Source organism: Geotrypetes seraphini, chromosome 12 (assembly GCF_902459505.1).
Source record: "Geotrypetes seraphini chromosome 12, aGeoSer1.1, whole genome shotgun sequence".
Taxonomy (NCBI): domain Eukaryota; kingdom Metazoa; phylum Chordata; class Amphibia; order Gymnophiona; family Dermophiidae; genus Geotrypetes; species Geotrypetes seraphini.
Window position 1 is genome coordinate 69,387,227 of NC_047095.1, and position 25,968 is coordinate 69,413,194.

The window sequence follows — 25,968 nt, forward strand, 5'->3', positions numbered from 1 at the left end:
CCCCTAGCTCTTATTGGGGGGGGGGAGGGTGTCCCTGTCATCTAGTGGAGAAAGTTAAGATCTCTAGATACAGGCAATCCCTGAGTTACAGACGCCCGACTTAAGTACGACTCATATACTTAAGAACGCAGTTGCGACTTCATTTGATTTCACTGAGAAATTTCCAGTGGCAGAGACTCCTCCACTTCTGAAAAAGATTCAGGAATGATGCATGGCCACATTAAGAACAGTGTGAGGTTGTTTATGCTGTACCTTAGAGGGAACACTGGGACAGTTGGCCCTTTTGTCAGCTGGGAGCAGAGGTAAGCAGCAAGAACCTTAAAATCTACCAGTTCTGAGTTACATACAAATCTGACATAACTGGTTCTTAACCTGGGGACTGCCTGCACTCCTGCCCTTTTGCTGGCCTGAGTTCAAAATGGCATTTCTGACCCCTTGTGGTTGTCTTGCGATATTACCGCTAGGGCCAAGCAGCCAAATAAACTTCATTTGCTTAGTTTGATTCTCTTGAACTGCAAGCAGCACTTGCCATTCGTCATGCTCTAGCACCTCAGGGTTCAGTCTCATGCTGGAGTGGGCCTACAACATGCATAATGGAATTATGATGTATAGGATGGTGCCGCAGTGTGCAGTAAGGGGCTTTGGTGTGGTTACAGTGTGGGGTGTATTAAGGAGCTGGTGGATGGACAGGACTAGGATGCCCTTTCCTTCTTCTTTCCCATCCTGAGTTAATCTCTTATAATGTCCTGCTAAACATCTGCAGCCTCCCCCCCTTCCTCCCTCCAGGGATTTTTTAATGAGTTGTGAGAGTTGAAATCATTCTTTTCAGCTTTGCTTTTGGCCATCTGCTGTATTTCATTGTCTCTCTCAATCTTTCTTTCAAAGAGAGATAAAACTGCTGACAATTTTCTCTTTCTCTTTCTCCCCCCTTCTTTCCCAGATTCAGTTAACCCCTTCTTGGCTGTTCTATTATCCATGGCTTACCTTTGTCTTATCTCTTCCTGAGTGATGTCTCTCTGGGTTATTGGATTTGCCTAAGAGTGTGGATTGCAGCTGCTGCCATGGGGGGCTCCTCTAAGGCTAATGCTGTAGTCCTGTTTGTGGTGGTGGTGGGGCATAAGAATAGCCCTACTGGGTCAGATCAGTGGTCCATCAAGCCCAGTAACCTGTTCTCACAGTGGTCAATCCAGGTCACTAGTACCTGGCCTAAACCCAATGTGTAGCAATATTCTATGCTACCAATTCAGGGCAAGCAGTGGCTTCCCCCTTGTCTTTGTCAATAACAGACTATGGATTTTTCCTCCAGGAACTTGTCCAAACCTTTCTTAAAATCAGCTACGCTATCTGCTCTTACCACAACCTCTGGCAACGCATTCTAGAGCTTAACTATTCTCCGAGTGAAAAAATATTTCCTCCTATTGGTTTTAAAAAGTATTTCCCTGTAACTTCAAGCGTCCCTTAGTCTTTTCACCCCCCTCTCACTGCAAATGAGAAGTTTTTTTTTACCTCTCTCTTCTGACAGTATGTACTTCTCCCTTTGGAAACAGTTTTTACTTTTAAAACCACAAATAAAGGACCATCTAGGCAGCTGAAGAGTTTGGTGAAGTAACAGAGGTCTCTCTGTAGGACAAATGAGCGCTCATAAGGACAGCAGAATAGCTGGCATGATATATCGAATCACATACAGACTCATGTGCAAACTCAGTTTGGTTATATACCTTCTGAAGACCACATTTCCATCAAGTCATACCCTTGGCTCAGACTGCCTGATAACTTTCAGGGGAAGACAGAAAAGTGCTGTGCATTTGAAGCATGGTCTACAGCAGAGAAAACACAATCCTCACTACAGTTATGACAATGAACCCTATTCCTATAGCGTCAAAACAAATCCATCAGTTTTTAAATCAGCTAAAAGCTTCCAAGGACAAGGGAACCGATCTTCTCTCCAAACCATATGTCATAATCATAAATCTACACGAACGCAAGCCAAGATATCTGTGTCATGAACCCTAATGAAATAATGTGAATCCTGGATATGGCCCGGGTCTTCTAAATTGTAAATCGCATTGAACTTCTAGGGCATATTAGCGAGCCATAAATACTCATGTAATGTAGTACTGGCTTTCTCTGTTGCCAAACGTTTGTGTAAGGAATCCTTTGTACTAATGACAGTATCGAATGCATTATCCTTCCCCCCTCTCTTTATTTCTGAAGGAGGGTAGATCAGTTTCCTCCTCGTTGCTTTTGGAGAATAGAGATCATCTGTGAGATAAAGTCTCTCAGTAGACTAGTGTGGGTAAACATTTTTGAGCAGTATTTGCCTTAAAGTTGATAGTCTTGGTCCGAAAAGTCTCTTGGCACACATTAGACACAGAGAGGTTACGTGTAAAAGCCATCGTATTTGTGCAAATGACTAGAAAACAGCTTTCTCTCCAGATAGCCAAAACTATACTGTATTTAGGGAGGAGGCCTTCAGAAGTGGGACTGACCCAGCAGCAGCAATTCTTATATCCCGCGTTATACAAAGCGAGTTAGAACTGATCCATACACAGTTAAAACAACTTTGCATACAGTACAAACAGATCAGACAAGCAAAACCTATCAGCGACCAGTGCTTGCATTTATCAAAAAAACTTAACTCCCATATCTCTTCATAACTCCCCCATAACTTCTTCAATAATTTTAGAATTATGCAAATTAGGGATAACAAATCAAGACAGCAATGTTAAAAATAGGTAAGGTGACAGTGGTCAGAAAATATTATTATTGTAAAGCAATGCTACCCTCTGCTGGTGTCCTTCAGAACTGCAAATTACCTTCCATCTAGTCTTTTGTGTTTGTGGATGACAAAGATGTTAACATACATAATAGATTGCAAACAATTTTTATTGACTGAAAAACAGGCGGAACCATAGGAAAACAGTAGTATACAAAAGACCGCGAACAGAGGCGGGAGATCCGCTAATACAAAGCATAACATTAGTTTCAAGTTTTATTAAAATTTGATAAATTGCTTAATCTTAATACAAAGCGATGAACAAGTCTAAAACCATGTAATACATCTCTCAATACAAGGAGACAGCATCATTAACATAGACCAATTATTAGACATAAACAAAACCAAAAGGGAAATGGGGGAAGAAATACAATATGTGACGGTAAATGAGACGCATAAGGAATAAACGATAGGGGAGGAAATAACATCAACTAAAAATCTGGCTGAGATTAAAATGGCAATGAAGTTCTAAAAAAGTTAGCAGTTAAAAGCATCTTTAAAAAGAAAGCATTTCAACTTGCTTTTAAATCTATCAATAACATTACAAAGTCATGTGTCATTTGCATCCACCCACTAACCCCAGAAAACCCAGAACTCACCTTCAATCCTCCCCCCCCTCTCCAAGCATGGAGGGGGTTGCAAAGATATCACCTGGGTGCACGGGAGTCCGAGGATCCCCAGAGCCTGAAAAGCCCATGGAAGGTCCAGACAAGCCAGTCCTAAGAAGAGAAAAAAAACCCTACGCAAGGTTCCCCCAGGGTCTAGACTCTGATGACCCCAGGGCACTCGGCAGGGCTGGGCACCTCCTCCAAAAAAACAGACCTCCCCCCATCTTCCCCCCTCAGAGCAGAGAGATACAAAGATCCAGAACAGACTAAGGTACACCCAACAGTTAAGCTAGGGTATTGATTATAAGGCTGCACCCCCCTAGGAGACAAGGAGCGCAAGGAAAAAGCCACAATAACCCTTGATAGTGAGACTCTCTTGGACTTCTTCCAATCCAAAGTACAAACCATCTGCAATAATCTTGACACCAACACCAACCCCCATCCAGCTTACCCCCAGCACCCCCAGCCTAACCCCCAAGTACCTCATCCTCTACCACTCTCCCCCAACTTCATATGGCCATCCATGCTGAGGTTCATGAAACCCCAAGAGAACTCAAGCTCTCCAGCATCATCCTCGACCCCTGCCCATCCAGCCTCCTACTGTCCACAGAAGACGCCATGGCAGAATCTATCCTCCCCATCATTAACTTCTCCCTCTCCACAGGAACAGTACCTCTCAGCTGGAAATTGGCTATTATCAAACCCACTCTCAAAAAACCTACCCTCGACCCTAACAAACCCAGCAACTACCGCCCAGTCTCCAACATCCCATTTGTCTCCAAACTCCTAGAACGAATAGAATTCCAAACTATATTGATTATTTAAATTTTTCCATTCAGGGAACCCTACCTGAATGGCCTGCTTCAGTTCTATAACTTTGTGATTTATTAAGTCCAAATTTATGTTGCAACTGTGAAAAGTCAAGCAGCTTACCATTAGATATAACATCATCTTAAAAAAAATTAAAAAAAAATTCGTCTTGACGCTATGGTGGCTGAATGTGTATGAGCGGGAGTTGGAGCCTTGAGAAAGCCCATCATTTCATACGGGCGAAACATGTCGGTGTCTTTACATAAACTCCCCCGCACAGCGTCTTGCTAACAAGCTAACAGCTTTAAGCTAAGTATTCTTAGTATTGAATTATTTATATATTAAATTGCATTAAAAAGTATAATATCAAAAACTAATCGGTTCCTATGAGGAGTGGGAGCGTAAAGCCACTCACTATGAGAATAATTGAGTGTGTGGTGGCCCGCTGAGGAACGGTGAATAATTAATGAGTTAAATTACTGAATGAAGATAGTTAATACAGCGAGATAATTTCCCTCTGTTGAACCATATCTATAATCGCAGAGGAAACATGAGTCGCCATTCCAACCATAACCAATCTGGGATATTTTCAATGAGCTCTGGGAGGATCCAATACATACCTTGGTGCAAAATATAGGCTTGATGATACCTATAAAAATTGGGAAAATTTACCCGTTCCTCTGTAATTGGTTTTTGTAAAGATACTAAAGCAACTCTAGGAGTTTTACCCAGCCAAATAAATTTTGTAAGAATACTATTTAACTTTTAATAGAAGGACCCCTTAAAGAAAACTGGTAACATACCCATTTGATAACAAATCACAGGCAATATCATCATTTTAATAAAAACATTGCAACTACTGTATAGTCCAAATGCACTCCATTGTGTATGTGAGCTTGTACACCGTTCTGAGCTACTGGGAGTTCGGGATAAAAATCTAAATAAATAAATAAAAAAGAAGCAGAAAACAACGGTGACGTTTAAGAGAGCCCTCAACCTCCCAAAGAACTAACGCATGGAGGTGGGATCTCCACTGCCAAAAAGACGGGTGGTTCGAAGAGGTCCATTGTTGCATTATACACCCAATAGTTACACAGTAAATTCATGATTAAATAAAATAGTCTTTTTGCTTTGATATTAAAAAAAAAACAAACTATTAAAAACACAAAGTCTCTACCTCCTTCTACTACCTCTGCCAACTGAGAAGGATCAAACCCTACATCTCCACACCTGACCTAGCCCAACTCCTCTATGCCTATGTCCTCTCCAGGATGGATTACTGCAACTCCCTATTTAATTGAGTAGCCAAAAAAGATCTCAAGCACCTCCAGCATGTACAAAATGCAGCAATCCGCCTCCTACATAGCCTCAACTACCACGATCCCATCTCCCCAGTCCTCCGTACTGAACACTGGCTTCCAATTAACCAACGCTGTGCATTCAAGGCCCTGGTAATAGCGCATAAAAGAATTTACTCCACCACCCCTACCTTCCTAAAATCCAAGCTAACCCTGTACACCCCCACCTGCCCCCTCCTCTCAGAAATGAGAAACGCCTATGCATCCCCCCAGGAAGGTCCCTCCTGTCAGAAACCGCCCGCAAATACTCCTATAGCCACTTCATCCCCCAACTCTGGAACCAACTCCCCCCACAAATCAGACTACAGAACTCATTGATGACCTTCTGGAAAGTGGTAAAGACCCTCCTCTTCAACTAAAATTCCACCACAGTCTACGCCTCACCCCCTTAAACCCCCTCCCCTCTCTTCTCCACTCGAAACTTCTACTTAAATTGCTGTACAGTCCATTGCTTTACTTATATTACTATATAGTCCTTGTATTTAAACTACTGTATAGTCTTTGTACTGTCCAAATGTACTCCACTGTGTATGTGAGCTTGTAGACCGTTCTGAGCTACTGGGAGAACGGGAAAAAAATCTAAATAAATAAATAAAAAAGAAGCAGAAAACAACGGTGACGTTTAAGAGAGCCCTCCACCTCCCAAAGAACTAACGCATGGAGGTGGGATCTCCACTGCCAAAAAGACGGGGGGGGGGGGGGGGGTGTTTCGAAGAGGCCCATTGTTGCATTATACACCTGCAAGCCAGGAGCCACAGATGTTAATAAGAATCCATCCAGTCTGCCCAATAGTTACATAGTAAGTTCATGATTAAATAAAATTGTCTTTTTGCTTTGATATTTCTGGGTCATAGATTGTAAAATCCACCCAGTTAGGGTTGCCAGATTTTCCAATTGGAACGGACCCCCTAGGCCCGCCCAGTCCCGCCCCCACTGCCTGCTCTTGTTGGGCAGGGAGGAAGTCTGTGCATGCGCAGATGCCATGTGATGATGTCATTCGCGGACTTCCTCCCTGCCTGACACGATTTGAGGAGGCTTTTCAAAACCCGGACAAAGTGCCAGGTTTTGAAAAGCTATCCGGACCCCCAGGACATGTCTGGAGAAATCCGGACGTCTGGTACTGTCCTTAGCTTCCAACTACTGGAGTTGCCATCAGAGCTCACTACAGCCTATCCAACTATCTCATTGTTTGTGGGATACGTATCGTAAGTGTTTCAAGTTACTGGAGTTGCCATCAATGTTCTCCCTTGTCCAATTGCCATATACAGGACACAGACCTGCCTTAGTTCTTCAATAAACACCATTCATTTTCTAATTCAAGATCTTTCTGAATTTTAACACCATTTTCCTCTTCACCACCTCCTTCAAGAGGACGTTCCAGGCATCCACCACCCTCTCTATGAAAAAGAATTTCCTAACATTACTCCTGAGTCTACCATCCCACAACCTCAAGTTATGCCCTCTAGTTTGACCATTTCCCTTTTCTGGAGAAGATTTGGTTCTATATTAATACCTTTTAAGTACTTAAATGTCTGTATCGTATCACCCCCGTCCCACCTCTCCTCTTCTCTAGAGTATACTGTACATCAGTGTGTCGCTAACTGTATGCCTCCTGAGATTTCAGGTGTGACGTGATACACTGGGGAAGAGGAGAGGTGCTGGTGCCGGATGACTGTCTACAGGACGTGCCTCTTGCAAAGAGAGGCACGACCTGTAAGTGATTTCCCGACGCCAGCACCTCTTCTCTCTGCTGGCCCTTCTCTCCAACGCAGGTCCTTTTCTCGGTTCAAGGCCCGTTTGAAGGGCCTTTGCGTATGTGCGCTCACATCATCACGCCAACACTTCCAGGTGTCTCGAGCCGGGGACACTAGCCCTGGTTCAAAAAAGTTTGCGAGACACTGGTGTACATATTTAGGTCTTCCAGTCTTTTCTCATACATCCTTTGGTGCAAACCCCTTTGCCATTTTTGTCACCTTCCTCTGTTGTTATATTTGAACTTTTCTTCAGATGCGTGGACTTCATATACCAAAAAGTATATATATTTTTTCTTATAATAAGAATTTGTATTAATGTGAATCTTCTGTTCTCTTGACTTTATTTCTTGTTCTTTGGTTCTGCTTCATAGATTTCCTTTCATGTTGGTAAAATCCCAAGCAATATCCCCCTAATTTTATAAAAGTGTTGAAAATTGTGTGTGGAAATTTGAGCCCATGTTCAATTTGCACATGCAATAATTAAGATTGTAAGAAGCAATTACTGGTGCTAAATTTAGGCGGGGGATCTGCACCTACATTTTACATGTGAGTTAAAAAATAAAAGGGGTCCCAGGCACATTGGGGGCATTTCTTTAAGTCACTCACGTAGTTATAGAATAAGGGTATCTGTGCTTACGCCATGTTTTCATTGGTGCAGTTGGATGTGATTTCTGGGCTGCAACACTAATTCTATAAGCTGCACCTAACTTTAAGCGCTTTTTTCGGACCCTGGTTCTTAATGTTGCAGGCTGGGGGGATGGGGATCAGAAGGAGAGGGACTGTGTTGAGGGTGGCTGGGAAGCAATATATTTAAGTTAATGTGAGTGCTGGCCAGTGCCAGTTCATTTACCACTGGCTATTCAGTCAGGTGCCCAGACCACTACTATTGGTTGAAATTAGCTCTTTTCTTTAGTATCATGTTGAATTATTGAACTATCTGTCTTGTGTAATTTGCAAGATAAAGGTAGCCTGATAATCTTGACTTACGATGTATCACAAAGATCTCTGGGACAGAGAAGAAAGATATGTGACCTGGCTGTCTTTTGTAGAGCTTTATTATGCGGGAGAAGGATTATACAGATCTGATGGCCCCAGACCCTACACTGACAGGTGAGTCAGGGAGAGGGATTTACTCTGTACCTGAATGAATGCTTGAATGGCTAAGGTCAGCTTGACACCAGACTGAGTGACTGTACACTTCACTTTACCAGGACCAGGGTTCTCTACCTTGGCTTTCTTTGAGTTTCTCATTTTCACTCCAGGTTTCTAGATTCAAATCTTCACAACTGGAGTTCCAGTAAGGCTAGTCTGCTACCCCCAGCTATTTGTTTTCATGTGACCCGTTTCCTACAGTCTTGACTCAGTGTTTTCTTATATCTCAGTGTTCAGCCCTTACGCTAATGAAGGGCACTCTGACCATGGCTGTAAATGATGAAGCTGAGCTGTTCAGTATCATGAGAGGCACTTCTTTGCTTGGCTAGGATGTTCCCAATCAAGAGCAGACTTGCTTCACAAGCACAGATTGGAAGAAAACCATGATGCTGAGCATCGTGAGGGTTTAATGTGCAGATATATTCTTTTTATAAACTGCTTGTATGCACATAAATTAACCTGGACCAAATATAGCTCTTTCCAATGCAGGCTGGGGAAGAATTAGTAATTTATAAACTACATGAAAATTAAGCAAAAAAAGCATGTATACCAAGGATCTGTTGTCAATATATGTACATAAATTCCCTGGAGTAATGTTCAGATGTGTTATTGAAAATTAACTGCTACGTACACATGCATGGCAAAGCATGCAAAACCCAATTTTAAAATTATCCATTGTGAGATCAAGTTCCACACTTGTTTGCCTGAATAAATACTAATTTATCTGAGTAAAATGAGGTATCTGGAAATTGCTCAATTTATCTGGGTTCAGAAGAAGAGCAGATTTAAATTAGATTAGAGGGGAGGAAGAGCTTATGCACCTGGGATTTTCTTTCTCAGCTATCTGCACAACCGCTGCAGGCTGGGCCCTTATTGTTAGTGTTTGTGCATTAGTTGGAGTGCAAGAGTAGTCTGGTGATTACTGCTGCAGCCCGAGGACTTGGGGAATTGGGTTCGATTCTCGCTGCAGCTCCTTGTGACCCTGGGCAAGTCCCAGGTACAAAATAAATGCATATATATGATATACAAACTGCTTTCATTATAACCACAGAAAGGTGGCATATCAAGTCCCTTCCCTTACCATAACTAAAGCTTAAGCGAACATGGTAAACTCACCTGCCAGATTTGCTACTACATTACAACCCCAAATTACCCCCCTCTCTGTTGAGCTTTTTGTGAGGTGAATGAATCTTTTCCTAGCTATGGCTGAACTTCATGAAGCGTTGGCTGCTAGTGCAGGAAAAGCAAATGGGAAAAGTAGCAATGTAGCTCTTTAATAAGCTCTGTGTTCTGCTGCTTTCTGTGAGCATGGGACGAGGCTATCTCTCATTCCTGAGTGGATGGTGAATTCCTGAGTACTCTGCTTTCTTTTTTTCCTGCTTAGAACTGAAGGAGGAGAGGCGAGTGATTAAACAGGACCTGCAGTTGAAGCCATGGGTAAGAAGCTCTCGCCCATCACACAAGGCAGTGTTACCCAAGAATGCAGATGAGAGTATCAGGTAATGCATTCAGAGGGGGGATCCAGAAAGATAAGCAAAATCCTCTAGGACACAGGTGCTGGTCAAATCCGGCCTGCCTGGTCATTTTAAGCAGCCCACGGTCTGATGCCCCCAGTTTTACCTTGTGGCCGGCACCCTCCTCCTCATAGACATAATGTGCACGGAGCTGCATGCAACAGCTCCTCGTGCGTCCCACACCTCATTCAGAAGCATTCCCTATGACTTTGCAATGTCAGAGAGAAGGCTTCCTGTTCAGGTGCAGGACGCACGAGGAGCCGCTGCATGTGGCTCCGTGCATACTACGGCTTTGAGGAGGGAGCCGGCCACAAGGTAAAACTGGGGGCATCGGACCGTGGGCCGCATAAAACGACCAGGTTGGAGCTGGTCAGAAGGTTAGATACCCGCCGGAGGGAGGCACAGCATGGAGGGAGGGAGACAACAAAGGTAGGGGGAATGGTTTTATTTTCAAGTTAGTGTCAGAATTGTGTCAATTTTGAGCATTTTAATCTGCTGTCTATCTTTTGCACTGCTCAGGAAGAAATACATTTGTTTCTTTTTCTCTGGGGGTTGTACTGCGTGCAGAATCTTGAATCTTAAAAAATATATTAGTACTCTTAGTTTTTGGTCCCATATTTGCATAGGGGTTATCTGTGTTCTGGTAGGAATGAATGTTGAGAAGCCTACAGTGTGTTTTGTGGTTAACCATTATCATTATAGAAACATAGAAGATGACTACAGATAAGGGCCATAGCCCATCAGGTCTGCCTACTCTACTGACCCACCCCCAAGTCTACTATCCTAGGGATCCCACTCCTGGTGACAGGTTACCTTGTTTTAACCCTCTAAGGGATCCCACATGGGCATCCCATTTGCTCTTAAATTCTTGCACGCTGTTTGCCTCGATCACCTGCACGGGGAGCTCGTTCCAAGGATCAACCACTCTCTCGGTGAAGAAATATTTCCTGGTGTCGCCATGAAATTTCCCGCCCCTGAGTTTGAGCGGATGCCCTCTTGTGGCTGAGGGTCCTTTGAGAAAGAGAATCTCTTCTTCCATCTCGATACGGCCGGTAATATACTTAAACGTCTCGATCATGTCTCCTCTCTCCCTACGTTCCTCGAGTGAGTACAGCCGCAAATTTTTCAGCCTTTCCTCGTACGATAGATCCTTGAGCCCTGAGACCATCCTGGTGGCCATCCGTTGCACCGACTCTACTCTCAGCACATCTTTTCGGTAGTGTTAATAAGATTATATTGTGTGTGTATATATGTGTATATATGAAAAATGAATGGAAAAAATGGTGTTATAATTAGTATTATTATCCCAGGACAAGCAGGCATGATATTCTCACATGTGGGTGACGTCATCTACGGAGCCCCGATGCGGAAGCATTTTCAAGCAAACTTGATTGAAGATTTAAGTTTGCTCTGCTGCTCCACGCATGCGTGCCTTCCTGCTCCACTAGGGGGTGCATCCCCTCGTGGTCTCCAGTTCAAAATTTTCCGCTGAGCCTAGAAGTTGTGTTTTTTCAGGCTCTGCCCCAACTGCCTTCTAGCACCGCGATTTTCTTGTTTTTTCATCGTTTAAGTCGCTGTGCGCAAAAGTTTTACCTTCTTCAACTTGATTCCTGCTTCGTTTGATCGACCCGGAGGCTTCCGGGTCCCCGTGGCCGCGTGGCTACTCGAGCCGCGGCCACTTTCGATTCTATGTCCCGGCCCTTGTCCGGCTTTAAAAAGTGCACCCGGTGCGAGCGGCTTCTTTCCATCACAGACCCGCATCGCCGGTGCATCCTCTGCCTGGGGGCCGCTCATCCAACCGACTCCTGCCCCCAGTGCGCTACTTTCCAGAACCGGGCCCTCCGTCGAAGGAAAGCCCACATGGCGGATCTTTTCGCCCCAGACCAACCCTCTACCTCGGCCTCGAGGTCGGCCCCGGCCTCGGCCCCGGCCTTGACCTCGGCATTGCCTCGAGACTCGACTCCGAAGTCCTCGGGACAACAGAAAGCCTCGGCTCCGGGTAAGTCCCCTCTTCAGGTTCTGTACCAGTGAAGAAACCAACCTCGGGGACACCGGCGACGCATGGCGGAAGTCCCATGCTTACAGTCCCGACGAAGCCCTCCAAGCCTTCGGGCCGTGCCTCCACCACACGGGAATACTCTGATACGAGGTCGCCCCCGGTGGAGTGCACCGAGGCAGGGGACATGCCTTCGATGCTGTCCGTGCCCGTCTTCCAGGACCTACTCCGAGCAATGATCTCGTCGGAGCTGTCCGCTGCAATGGCCCATCTACAACCGGCCTCTGCCTCGACCTCGACCCCGCATGTGCCAGACCAGCCTGAGCCTCGCGTCGAGCCACCTCGGGGAAAAGTGCGCAAACTTCGCCACATCTCATCCTCCTCGGACTCCTCGCCGAGGCACCCGAGGCGCTCTCCCTCCACAGACCGCCACAGGGCAAAACGTCGGGCCAAACTGACAGAAACCTCGAACCGCCGTACCTCTAAGAAGGCCCGGGGTTCTCCTACTCTACGAGGACGTTCACATACACCTCGTACGGGACCGCTGAGGGTGGCAGAGTTATCACTCTCCAACCCACGCATCCTCCGAACTCCCCCTCGGACCGGGGCTCCGATCCGAGGTCTCGGGCTTTCACCGAGGGAGTCCGGGTCGAGGTCACCGATCCGACATCGATCGGTACCCCGAACCCCGGCATCGTCTCCGAGGGGCTCCTCGAGACGTCGGAGATCCACGACCCCGGAACACTTTCACAGTGCTTCCCCGGCCTCGGAGCTTGGATCGGAGCAGGAACCTTGCTACTCGAGGGAAGCCTCCCCTTCCTTCTCCACCCGACGGAGGTCTCGTTCATCAACCCCGCACGGGGCCTCGGGAACATCCCGACCATCCTTCTCACGCTTTGTCCAGGACATGGGCCACGCTTTGAATTTAGACCTCCAGTCCGACTCCAGATACTCTAAAGAATACCTAGCGGAACTGGATATGCCATCACTGCCCAGAGAGTCCCTTCGCTTGCCGCCTAACCCAATACTCCAACAGGCTCTCTTCAGGAACCTGGAGACCCCCTATATGGTCACAGCTGTGTCCTCCAAAATGGAGGCCAAATACCGCACAGTACCCTTTCCGGGATTTGAACAACCGCAGCTCTCCCACCAGTCGCTGTTAGTAGAATCCTCCCTAAAAAAGGCCCACCCCTCTCGGGTCTCAGCGGCGGTCCCCCCAGGCCGAAAAGGCCGAACCCTAGACAAGTTCGGCAGGAGACTATACCATAATGCGATGATGGCCTCTAGGGTGCAAAGCTACACTTTCACCTTCACATCCTACCTCAAACACCTCATTGGACTACTGAGAGCCTTTGAGACTGACCTACCGGCCTCCCGCCAAGGAGCGTTTAGCCTGCTCTTAGAATCCCTCTCCAACCTACGCCTCCATCTATTCCACGCGGCCTACGATGGCTTCGAACTCTCCTCCAGAGAGGCAGCCTTTGCTATCGCCATGCGCCGACTAGCTTGGCTACGCCTGGTCGACATGGACCCCAACTTACAGGACCGGTTGGCTAATCTCCCCTGCGTGGGAAAAGAACTGTTCGATGACACTATCGAGGCGGCTACAAAACGCCTCTCCGAACATGAACGCTCGTTTGCCTCCCTTGTCCGACAAAAGCCCAAACCACCCGCGTCCAGGCCGTATAGGGCCCCTCCGCGCCGCTACCCACAAAAATCCACCCCTGCCTTCTCGCGGCCCCCACCCAGGCGTCCGCAAGCCCACCACCGGGCCATGCCCAAGTCCCAACCGCCTGCGACTACCAAACCATCCCCGTCCTTTTGACGGGATACGCGGAAGGGGGCGGGCCCCCTCCGCCATAGTCCCAGGCCTCCTTCCCATCGGGGGTCGGCTCAAAGCCTTTTACCCTCGCTGGGAACAAGTCACGTCGGACGCATGGGTCCTTGGCGTGATCTCATCAGGATACTCTCTCAACTTTCGGGCCATTCCTCCGGACAACCCCCCAAGGAATTGCCCTCCCAACCGGACACAGCTACCCCTACTCCTCTCCGAAGCTCGAGACCTGCTTCGCCTGAGAGCAGTGGAGGAGGTTCCCCCCGATCAACGGGGGAAGGGCTTCTACTCCCGTTACTTCCTGGTACCGAAAAAAACGGGAGACCTACGCCCAATACTAGACTTGAGACGCCTCAACAAATTTCTGGTAAGGGAAAAATTTCGGATGCTCTCCCTACCGACACTCTACCCCCTGATCGACGAGGGCGACTGGCTCTGCTCCCTCGATCTCAAGGAGGTGTACACACATGTCCCAGTGCACCCTGCTCACCGCAAGTTCTTGCGTTTTCAGGTAGGGGACTGGCACCTACAATACCGTGTCCTCCCCTTCGTCCTAGCATCGTCACCTCGGGTTTTCACCAAGTGCCTCGTGGTAGTCGCAGCAACCTTACACTCCCAGGGCCTCCAGGTATTCCCCTACCTGGACAACTGGCTGATCAAAGCCCCGTCCAGGGAAGCGGTTATCTCAGCGACCCAACAGACTATTACCTATCTACAAAGTCTGGGGTTCGAGATAAACTACACAGTCTGGCCTCCAGTCTACATCTATCTGAGTCCATCTTAGTGTGATTACTGCTTTCCATCAGCCTCTTGAGGGGAAACCTCTGTCTGCACATCCTGTGGTTTCCCGCTTCATGAAAGGACTTTTCAATGTTAACCCACCACTCAAACCGCCTCCAGTAGTCTGGGATCTCAGTGTCATTCTGGCTCAATTGATGAAGCCTCCATTTGAAGCAATTGATAAGGCTTATCTCAAATATCTCACTTGGAAAGTCGTCTTTCTCATTGCTCTCACATCTGCTCGAAGAGTCAGTGAGTTACAAGCTTTGGTTGCAGATCCACCTTTCACAGTTTTCCACTATGACAAGGTGGTCCTTCGCACTCATCCAAAATTCTTGCCTAAAGTTGTCTCCAAATTTCATATTAATCAATCTATTGTTCTTCCAGTATTTTTTCAAAAGCCTCATTCTCACCCTGGAGAAGTTGCACTTCATACTTTGGACTGTAAACGTGCCTTGGCTTTCTACTTGCAACACACTCAATCTCACAGAACAGCCCCACAACTTTTCATCTCCTTCGATCCAAATAAGTTGGGGCATCCTGTCTTGAAGCGAACCATATCCAACTGGATGGCTGGTTGCATCTCCTTCTGCTACGCTCAGGCTGGTCTCCCTCTGCAGGGTTGAGTCACGGGCCACAAAGTTAGAGCAATGACGGTGTCTGTAGCTTTCCTCAGATCAACTCCTATTGAGGAAATCTGCAAGGCTGCCACTTGGTCCTTGGTTCATACTTTCACCTCTCATTATTGTCTGGATACTTTCTCCAGAAGGGATGGCCATTTTGGTCAGTCTGTTTTACAAAATTTGTTTTCTTAATTTGCCAACTCTCCCTCCATCCCATTATGCTTAGGTTGGAGGTCACCCACATGTTGAGAATATGCTGCCTGCTTGTCCTGGGATAAAGCACAGTTACTTACCGTAACAGTTGTTATCCAGGGACAGCAGGTAGATAATCTCACAACCCTCCCACCTCCCCTGGTTGGCTTCCTAGTTAGTTATCTGAACTGAGGTACCTCACAGGAGATGCGCGCCCTAACTCGGGCGTGAGGGCACTCACGCATGTGTGGTGCAGCACTCGTAAGCTCTTAAAAGATCTTCAAGCAAGTCCGCTTGCGAGGCTGTCCGCTGCGGGGCTCCGTTGGTGACATCACCCACATGTTGAGAATATCTGCCTGCTGTCCCTGGATAACAACTGTTACAGTAAGTAACTGTGCTTTCTCCTCCATATCAAAATCTAAAACTGAGTGGCTTTAAGACCATTTCAGGCTCTGATCCGCATAATTGGTGCATCCAGTGTCTGGGTCCTGAACATCAAGACATTACCTGTGTCCTCTGCTCCTGTATGCAAAAGAGGTCAATTAAAGCACGCAAACTACAACTCTGGTCTTTGTTACACCTTCCTTCTGCTCTTTTATATCTTAGCAGTCTGATTATTCCTTACCTTCACATTAGAGAATGACATGAAGACAAATTTTTCCCCATTCCTGCGGGACCTCATTATCCTGTTCCCATGAGTTTTTTTTCCTACTCCTGCCTCATTCTTGCAAGCTCCGTCCTCATCTGCACAAGCCTCAAACGCTTTAAAATCCTAAGTAGCAACATTCTAGAGCTCAGATTGTGATGTCATAATGCCTCATTCCACCAATGCCTAAGCTCCGTCCTCATCTGAACAAGCCTCAAATGCTTTAAAATCCTAAGTAGCAACATTCTAGAGCTCAGATTGTGATGTCATAATGCCTCATTCCACCAATGCCTAAGCTCCGTCCTCATCTGCACAAGCCTCAAACACTTTAAAATCCTAAGTATCAACATTCTAGAGCTCAGATTGTGATGTCATAATGCCTCATTCCACCAATGCCTAAGCTTCGTCCTCATCTGCACAAGCCTCAAACACTTTAAAATCATAAGTAGCAACATTCTAGAGCTCAGATTGTGATGTCATAATGCCTCATTCCACCAATGCCTAAGCTCCGTCCTCATCTGCACAAGCCTCAAACACTTTAAAATCATAAGTAGCAACATTCTAGAGCTCAGATTGTGATGTCATAATGCCTCATTCCACCAATGTCTAAGCTCCGTCCTCATCTGCATAAGACACAAACACTTTAAAATCATAAGGGTTTGAGGCTTGTGTGGTTAAGGCAGAGCTTACAGGATTGGGACAGTGACAAAACTCATGGGGACGGGTGGGGAAATTGAGTTCCTACAAAGACGGGGAACAATTTGTCCCCATGCCATTCTCTACTTCACATTCTCTCTATTCGGCAAACAGCAATCTACTCTACCTTCCACCTCTCTCCTTTCTTCCTCACAAAACTCTGGAACAACCACCCACCACAGATCAGGAACCTTCCCATCCTGGCTGAATTTAAGAAATGCCTTAAAAGTCATATATTCACACAGGTGATTAGGATGTCATGTCATTGTGGGTGTTTTCTTATTTAATATTAATTCCTATGTACACTGTTTTGTTACTATGGGTATCTTTGACATTTATAATTGTTATAACAGCTGTGTAAATTATTCTGTTGTTTACTTCCGCTATATTTACCTCTCTCTCTTTGTTATTTGTGTATTATGGTCTAAACCACAGTTCTTCAACCGCTGGTCCGCGGACCGGTGCCGGTCCGCAGAAAATTCCTGCCGGTCTGCGCAGGGCCGGCGAGATGGACGTTGTTAAATTTCCTGCCCTGGTGGTCTTCGCGGAAATTTTGTTCCTCCCAGCCTCGGGCGATCAAGACAGGCTGCCGACGTCGGGCATTCCCTCTGAGTCTCGCCTATGCGAAAACAGAAAGTTGAAACAAAATAGGCGGGACTCAGAGAGGAAAGATCCCGACGTCGGCAGCCTGTCTTGATCGCTGCCCCTGCCGAGTTGCCGAAGAGGGCTGCAGGGAAAGTGTAGGTAGGAAGGAGATGGTCAGCGTGCGCGGGGGGTGTCAGGGGGGTCAGCGTGGTCAGCGTGTGGATTGGGGCCATCAGCAGCGTCTGTGCTGAAAGCCTGCCCATGTGCAGAATGCGGCGGATAGGGGCCTCTGGCTCATCTTGGGCGGCAGGGCCTGTGGTGCAAAGCTGTTTTTGCCGGCTTGAGGGGGGGTCACGAATGTGCAGGGAGCCTTCAACAGTGGCTGTCTCCTCTCCTAGCAGCTCTGTACTTACCAAGGCAGTGATTCACTTTGGCAACTTCCCCTTTCCTCAGAGGCGGCAACAGACCCAAGGCTGCCTAAGTAAATCACTGCTGCAGGCAAGTACTGAGAGCTGCTGGAAGGAGAGGAAGCCACTGTTGGAGGCTGGGAAGCTGATGGATAAAGGGAGAGCTGCTACTGCACCTGGAGGAAGGTAGAAAGAGAGATGCTGCTGGGAGGGGAAGAGGGAAAGGGATGGGAAGAGAGCTACTGTTGGATAGGAGGGAGGAGGAAGGGAGAAGGAAAAAAGGAAGGAAACAGCTGGCAGGGAGATTAGAGGAGGGAAAGGGGAGAGACAGGAATGAGAAAGTAGAGAGAGATTGATGCTGGAAAGGGGGTTAGCAGAGAAATGAGACAGGGATAAAGATGCTAGATCTAGTGTAGGAGAGATAAAAATGAAGAAAACAGTGAAGCTGGAATGAATGATGTAAAAAGGAGAGAGGAGGCACAGGCTGGATGGAAATGGGAGAGGGGCATAGAAAGAAGTCAGATACATATGGAAGGGGGACAGTGGATGGAACGGGCAGACGCTGGAAGGAAGAGTGGAAAGAAGATGAAAGCAGAGACCACAAAAGGTAGAAAAAATCATTTTATTTCTATTTTGTCATTAGAATATATCAGATTTGAAATATATATCCTGCTAGAGACATAACTGGGGACTGCAAAGCCTAACACTATTCCTGTCATGTGTGACTGCAGTATTCTGTTAGCATGATATTTCTGTGTAGCATTCTGTAATAATTTGGCTTGTTCAGTTTTCTTGATAGTAGAGGGGATATATGTGAAGGGGAGGGGAGACGGGTTTTGTTGGTCCTTGCTCTGAATATTTATAAAATGACAATTGTACAGAATATTGTTTCTTTTTATACTTTAATAAAATACGTTCAATATAAAATCATAACTGAGGCTTGTGCAGATGGGATCAGATGGTTTGTGGGGACCGAGCTTGCGGAGACGGGGCGAAAATGTGTTTTTTTATTTCGGTCTTAGTAGTTTGCCGGTCCACAAAATAATTCTTTTATTTCTGCCGGTCCACGGATGTAAAAAGGTTGAAGAACACTGGTCTAAACCACTGTGGTGTCATTGTGACCACCAGCGGTATATCAAATTTTAATAAAGATAATGCACCCTGAGCTCCAAGTAAAAAGGCATGAACTAAATATGGCTCATGCATTGAAATTTGTTTCTGGACAGACCTGTTTTCTTAGGTTACCAGATGTCTGGGGAAACCCGGACAGATTTTCCAAAGCCCATCATTTGTCCAGGTTTTGGAAAGCCCCAACAAGCTCCGGAGAACCTCTGAGCATTTGCGGATGACATCACACACATCCGCTCATTCTCCAGGCCCTCCAAACATGGCTGGAACTCGTCTGGAAGAAAAGACTTTGTGAGGGCTGGGCAGGGCTGGAGTGGAATGGGGTGGGGCTAGATGTGGAACTGGGCGGAGTCATGTGTCCGGGGTTTACTGGTGAAAAATGTTTTCTTATAGCGCTTCTCTTCTTGCTCCTCTTTCCTTTCAGGCATCATTTCTTTCCCATCCTGTCCCTGCCTTCTCCTGGCTGCATAGATATCGGCAGTGGCAGGAGCTGTCAGAAAGCTCCCCCTAATCCCCTCATAGCAGCAGATGCACTTTTGACATAAATTCTGAAGTGCCCCCCATCTCCTTATCCCCTCCCCTCTCCCTTCATCCAGCAAAACAGCCAGAGGAAAGTAACTGGGCATTCAGCTGAGCCCCAAACATGTCCTATATCAAATCCCTGGAGACCACAGCTGTGAAGATAATCCCTTAAAGATGCGACACAGGCTAGAAGTGTGTAAGGGGCAGATTCTCAAAACTCACCGTGCCTTTAATGGTGGTTGCTAAACTGGTTCTAGCCAGTTTAGCCTGCTAGTATTTTATCTCCTGATTCTCAGAACAGCTCACCATGGTTTTTTCCAAGTTTCCGCGCAGCCTTCAACTCTGCCATGCAAATGAGGGCATTAATATTAAAACAAGCACTCAGGGCAATGCTTTATCTTTGCCGGATGATTCTCCAAACGAGGCACCGAATGTTAATGACCCCAAATCACCACTGCTGTGGGAGTGCTGGTACTGTGAAGCACGCATCTGAGGCTGTGGCTCATGATAAAAATGAAAAGAAAGCACACTATTAAGATAAATTTATAGTAATGGGTAAGAAATTTCAAAAGGAAGCATCTCTAGCATGTGAATTAGAAGTGCTTCTCGAGCACGTGTATTAAAGGCATATCTTATGCGTGAACTTGTTGAAAGCTAACGTAAATGCGCTGGGCTTTTATCTCTTTTACGATATGAGTACCTAGCAGCTACAGCGTAGCGTTTCCTGATAAGTGCACACATTTACGCCTCTTTATGTGGACTATTCTGCATGTGTTCCAATCGCTATCACCAGAGAGTGGTAGAGAACTGGAATGCTCTTCCGGAGTCTATTATAAGGGAAAACACCCTCCAGGGATTCAAGACAAGGTTGGACAAGTTCCTGCTGAACAGAACGAACGAAGGTAGGGCTGGTCTCGGTTAGGGCACTGGTCTTTGACCTGGGGGCTGCTGCATGAGCGGACTGCTGGGCGCGATGGACCACTGGTCTGACCCAGCAGCAGCTGTTCTTATGATTGATCTCATGGAAATTATTCAACCCTCCGCAAACCTCATTCGCATGCGAGGTTCTTTCAGAATCGCTCATCTTTTTCTGAATTGTTAGATTTATGGTCACTACAGTGACCTGGCGGATTTTACTGGTGCGTTTTGAGAATCCAGCCCTAAGTCTAGAAAGAAATTAATAGGCTGATATTCAGTAGGAGTTGACCAGGTCCAGCCCATAAGAACATAAGAATAGCCTTGAAATTGGGACATTAGACCATCTTTTATTCTTTTGTCCATTCATCTTAACATTCTGGAAATCAATCTGGCCCCAAATTAATAGGATGTTAGAAAATCCAGTAGCCTTGACATATGATACTATATTATTTGGAACAACAATGAGAACAAGAAGTCAAATCTCATCAAGTAATAATAAACTTCTATTTATTTTAACTGGAATAGCAATACAACAAATCACATTCAATTGGAAAAAGCATGACAGGTTAAATTACACTTTCTGGTGGAATTCTGTTTGCCATATATACAAAATGGAACTCACCATAGCAACACAAAAAGGATATATTAATAAATTTCAAAAAATATGGAGACCATTAACAGAATTTTGTAAAGAATAATAATTTTCCCATGTTTAGAATTTGATTAGAAGGGAAAGGGGGGAACATATTATTGAATAATATACAATATATAAAAATTTAAATGTATAATATAACTAATGGAATTCTGATTGAAAGGGAGGGGGAGGGATGGGATATTATTATTATAATTAAAAAGAAAAATGTAACTTTAATATTCTGATATATTAATTGCATCTATTTTTAAAAAAAAAAAAGTTTTAAAGAATTTATCAATATGTAAGCTTATCAAGTGTATATATATAAGTTTATATAAAGAATATGTAATTCACTTGTTGTAAAATAAGAAAATGAATAAAAAAATTCAAATGAAAGAATAGCCTTACTGGGTCAGACCAATGGTCCATCAAGCCCAGTAGCCCGTTCTCACGGTGGCCAATCCAGGTCACTAGTATCTAGCCAAAATCCAAGGAGTAGCAATATTCCGTGCTACTGATCCAGGGCAAGCAATGGCTTCCCCTATGTCTTTCTTAACAGACTGTGGACTTTTCCTCTAGGAAATTGGCTAAACCTTTCTTAAAACCAGCTACGCTCTCCGTTCTTACCACAACCTCTGGCAATGCGTTCCAGATCTTAACTATTCTCTGAGTGAAAAAAAAGTTTCCTCCTATTGGTTTAAAAGTATTTCCCTGTAACTTCATCGAGTGTTCCCTAGTCTTTGTAATTTTTGACAGAGTGAAAAATCGATACACTTGTATCCGTTCTACTCCACTCAGGACTTTTTAGACTTCAATCATATCTCCCCTCAGCCATCTCTTTTCCAAGCTAAAGAGCCCTAACTGTTTTAGTCTTTCCTCATACTAGAGGAGTTCCATCCCCTTTATCATCTTGGTCACTCTTCTTTGAACCTTTTCTAGTGCCACTATATCTTTCTTGAAATAAGGAGACCAGATGAGGTTGCACCATGGAGCAATATAGAGGCATTATGACATTCTTAGTCTTGTTAACCATCCCTTTTTTAATAATTCCTAGCATCCCGTTTGCTTTTTTGGCCACCATCGCACATTGGGCGGAAGGTTTCATTGTATTGTCTACAATGACACCCAGATCCTTTTCGTGGCGCTAATTCCCAAGGTGGACCCTAGCATCTAGTAACTGCCCAGATGTTCAGCAGCATGTAATTGGTAAGCAGCACTGGATATCTGCTCTAAGCACTGTGGCACTATCCACTTAGTTCTGGAGTGGTCCTGGGCAAAGCTGTATTCTGAATATATATCAGCAATACCCAGATAACTTCTGGGGGCCACCAATGACCCAAATCTTCTGCACCAATATCTAGGTATGATCTGATGCTGAACATTTGCTTCTAGATAAGTCTATAGTGGCCAGCATTTCACAATATCGACCTTCAGTTTTTGAACCCTCTTCACACTGGTTTCTTAGAAGGAGCTATTTTATGCACACAGTCACACCATCGGATCCATCAAAAAAGAACTGCGATTCAAATGTGAGTTGCCCCACAAGATGCAATCCTGAGTGATCTCTTACTGTCGGCTCCTATGGGCTTCAGGTCTTTTGTTTTTCCTGGCTGCTGCCATCAACCTGAAGCCTGAGGAGACACCAGGTGGAAGCAATACAGGAAGTAAGAGCAAGGGGAGAGATAGAGATAGGGATAATAAGAACGGATGTGGGGATAAGGGAGGAAAGGAAGGGAACTGAGTGACTTGGGATTAAGAGTGAGAGATACTTGGGGATGGGTCAGAGGAGAGAGAGAGAGAGAAGGGTGGTAAAAGGGAAGGAGAAGATAGGAGAAAGAGAGAGAGACTGGGCAGAGCATGGAGTGAAAGGGAGGCTTAGTAGAGTATGAAAAGGTGAAGACAAAAGGGTAAGACTGAGAGAAGTTTCACTCAATGTCTTTGTTCTGGCCTCCCACATTTCACCTCTTGTCTTGCTCTTTGTGCTACACCCTTCCCCCTAGTGAACCCCACTACTACTGTTCATTCTGGTTCTGTCCTCGAGGTAGTAAGGAACCTCAGCCCATCGTAGAGTTGCTGTAATTCTCCCTGTTAGCTCAGGAACTGTGGTGGCGAGATGTTCTCTCTGCAGTGACTGCAGTTACAAGATCTTGAACCTCTAGCAGAGTCTAACACCTGTCTTATACCTCTCTCTTTATTTTTATTCACAGGCCAGTTGATTTGATGTTTCAATCCTCAGCAGCAGAAATGTTTCATGGTGGAATTTCCTGTTCTCACCCAGACTCGGTTTCCTTAAAAAATACTAGAGGGTCTAAAGTGTCATCCTGCCTAGTAGGTTTGAAGTTTAAAAATCATACATTTAAAGCATCAAGAGCCTCGATTTGCAGTGGTGCCCATGGACATAGACCTAAGGTGATCCCACTGAAATGTGCACCTCCTACATCAGACAAGGCCAGAGGACAAGAACAGGTGGCTGCTGAGGTGGTCTGTGTACTCCCAGGAAATTCTGGCTATAGTGCAATTACTCTGGACTCCAGGACATCTTCAAATGAGTCTTTCCAAATGCGAGCATCATCATGTCCGTCAGCAGACTCCATTCTTGGCCAACTGCCTCATATCAGGTTGAAGCTCTCAGGTGTGAAGACAGCTATAGTTCCTACACCTCCCTCCAACCAGCGATCATCTTTCTCGTCCTCCGCTATAGCTTATCGTAAAATGAGGTGTTTACAGTCAAATAGTGCCACCTAGTAGAAAATAGGTTCACAGGAAACAGAGCAAGAAGAGAAATATCACATTTAGTACCAATCTCTGCATCTTATTCTTGTTTGTAAGTCTGAGTGTGAAAGGAAATAATATGTCATCCATCAACTGAAACAGTCTAGCACAAGCGTAGTCATAATTGTTCTGGGTCTTGCACTATAAACATTATTCAAGTGTTGGATTTGTTGATCAGAAGCATCATTGCTCCTGTGTTGGATTCTCCCACTGTAAGCGTCACTCATTCATGTGCTGGTCCTTGTCACTGAAGGCATCATCATTCACGCGCTTATCCCTTCCACTGCTAGTGCCATCGTTCATGTGCCAGACTTTGCCATGGGGGGGGGGACAATTTATCAAAGGGTGCTAAGCGCTAAAGTCACCCATAGAAATATAATGGGCATCTTTAGCTGTTAGCTCACACTAACGCACTTGGTGCCATTTGATAAATTCCCACCTTAATGTCTCATCATCCATGCCTTAGGCTTTTACATTGCAACTGTTTTAATTAACACCTGGGCTGTTTCTCAGAAAACATTATTATTGAAGTGTTGGCCTTTTCCATTTCAAACATCATCATCCATGCACTGAGTTCTTCCATCATTAATCTATATGCTGTAATTTTTCACTGTAAGCATTGTCATTCAAGTACTGCAAGCGTCTTCGTCTCTATTTCAGGGCTCATTGTCCAAATGTTAGGCTCCTCTACTGCAAGCATCATTGTCCAAGTACTTGTCTCTTCCGCTTCAAATTTTGTTATTGTCTAAATACCAAGTTCTTCCACTGCAGTCATCATTGTCTACGGCTAGATTTTTCCACTGCACGCACTGCACGCACTGCACGCAGTAGGATCTGCATGTAAGGCTCTTCCATTGCCAGCCTCACTATCCATGTACTCATTTCATCTATATAAAAATTTTTCATTGATTGCAAATGCGATCATCCATATATTGAGGCTTTTCCACAAGGCTTATCCTTGTACTTTGAGGTCTAGCATACAGTCTATGCTTTGTTCACACCCTGAGCTCAGGCCAAGCCTCCTTAATGATGTCTATCTATCTCCTCTCTACACAACATTCCTTAATGATGTCTATTTATCTCCTCTCTACACAACATCCAGCATTGGCCAGAGAATTAATTATGCATCAAAGAGAGAAATAGTCTGGTTCTATGTGCTCCACAATATCTAATTGAACCGTTGTTATTCAGTAATATGACATGGGCAGAATTGTCCTGGAAATGGAGAAAATTTCTGACCTAATAAATGCAACAGAACTTCCAGTGTCCCTCAGACTTACTTTCATTTGTGAAGTAGTGTTAAATGACTCACATGGATGATGCCATCGACAAGGGAAATGTTCCATGCCAGCTAGCCACTGTTTTTTTTTTTTGGTTTGTTTTTTAACGTTCAAGCATAAACCTTTTTATTTATATGTTATAGCAGAGCCTTTAACTTCATGAAGAAAATGTTTCTAATACATCATCACTTTGAATGCTCATCAATTTTATTTCTTACACAAACTTAAAAGCCATATGTAGTGGTTCTTCGAAAGTATCTGCTTCCTCAAGGACTGCATATCATAAGCCCAAACCTGGTCCATGCCACACCCTTCAGAACATGTTGGTAACCAATGAGGAAAGGGGAAGCGACAGACAATCACTCTAGCATCATAAGGCAATTCAGTAGATAATTTATCTTCTAGTGTTTCCATCACATTTGGAGCCAGAAAAACGGTCACATTGTTATAACTTGACAAATTTGCCTTCCAAAAGTCTTCTTCGCAAAGCTTGCTTATGTCGAAGACAGACCCTTCAGCCACAGTTTTGATGACTTCCTAGGTGTCATTTCTATGGTGCTGTTGGACAGTGTTTTCTATGTGACCGTAAAGTGTCCTGTGAGTACCATATAATGGGTTACCCCCAGCTTTGATCAATTAAAGTCTGTGAGAGAGAGGCTTTCCAAAGCGTTCATGAGTCATAAGTCAGGGAAAAGTAGATAACTTTAGGAACACACAGCTGTGTAGGGTCTGTAATGCACAGGAGCTATAACCTGGCAAAATTGTGTTCACATGTGCCACTGTTCTAAGCACAGCAGCTGCAATAAGTCAAAGAACTAACAGTGCTTCAGAACTGTTTCATATCTATCGTGTAAAAATAAACAGCTGCACCATGTCCTACATTACATCATGGAGTTATTTTCATGTTTTAGGGACATGGTCATTTTTTTTAAGTCATTTGACAAGAGTGCTTCTAAACATCTGACAAGACCCACATTGGGAAG

The 25,968-nt window shown here is 45.1% G+C and overlaps 1 protein-coding gene across 3 annotated transcripts in view; it reads left to right on the top strand.

Moving 5' to 3' along the window:
- The window catches only part of CCDC24 (coiled-coil domain containing 24), a 105,922-nt gene extending 80,949 nt beyond the window's left edge, over positions 1-24,973 (top strand). For all 3 annotated transcript variants that reach the window (XM_033917180.1, XM_033917181.1, XM_033917179.1), the window contains 3 exons: positions 8,356-8,416; positions 9,843-9,957; positions 23,141-24,973. In XM_033917180.1, coding sequence (XP_033773071.1) covers positions 8,356-8,416; positions 9,843-9,957; positions 23,141-23,678 — 714 coding nt within the window. In that variant the 3' untranslated portion in view covers positions 23,679-24,973. The remainder of the gene's footprint in view (positions 1-8,355; positions 8,417-9,842; positions 9,958-23,140) is intronic.
- Positions 24,974-25,968: the final 995 nt, after the last annotated feature.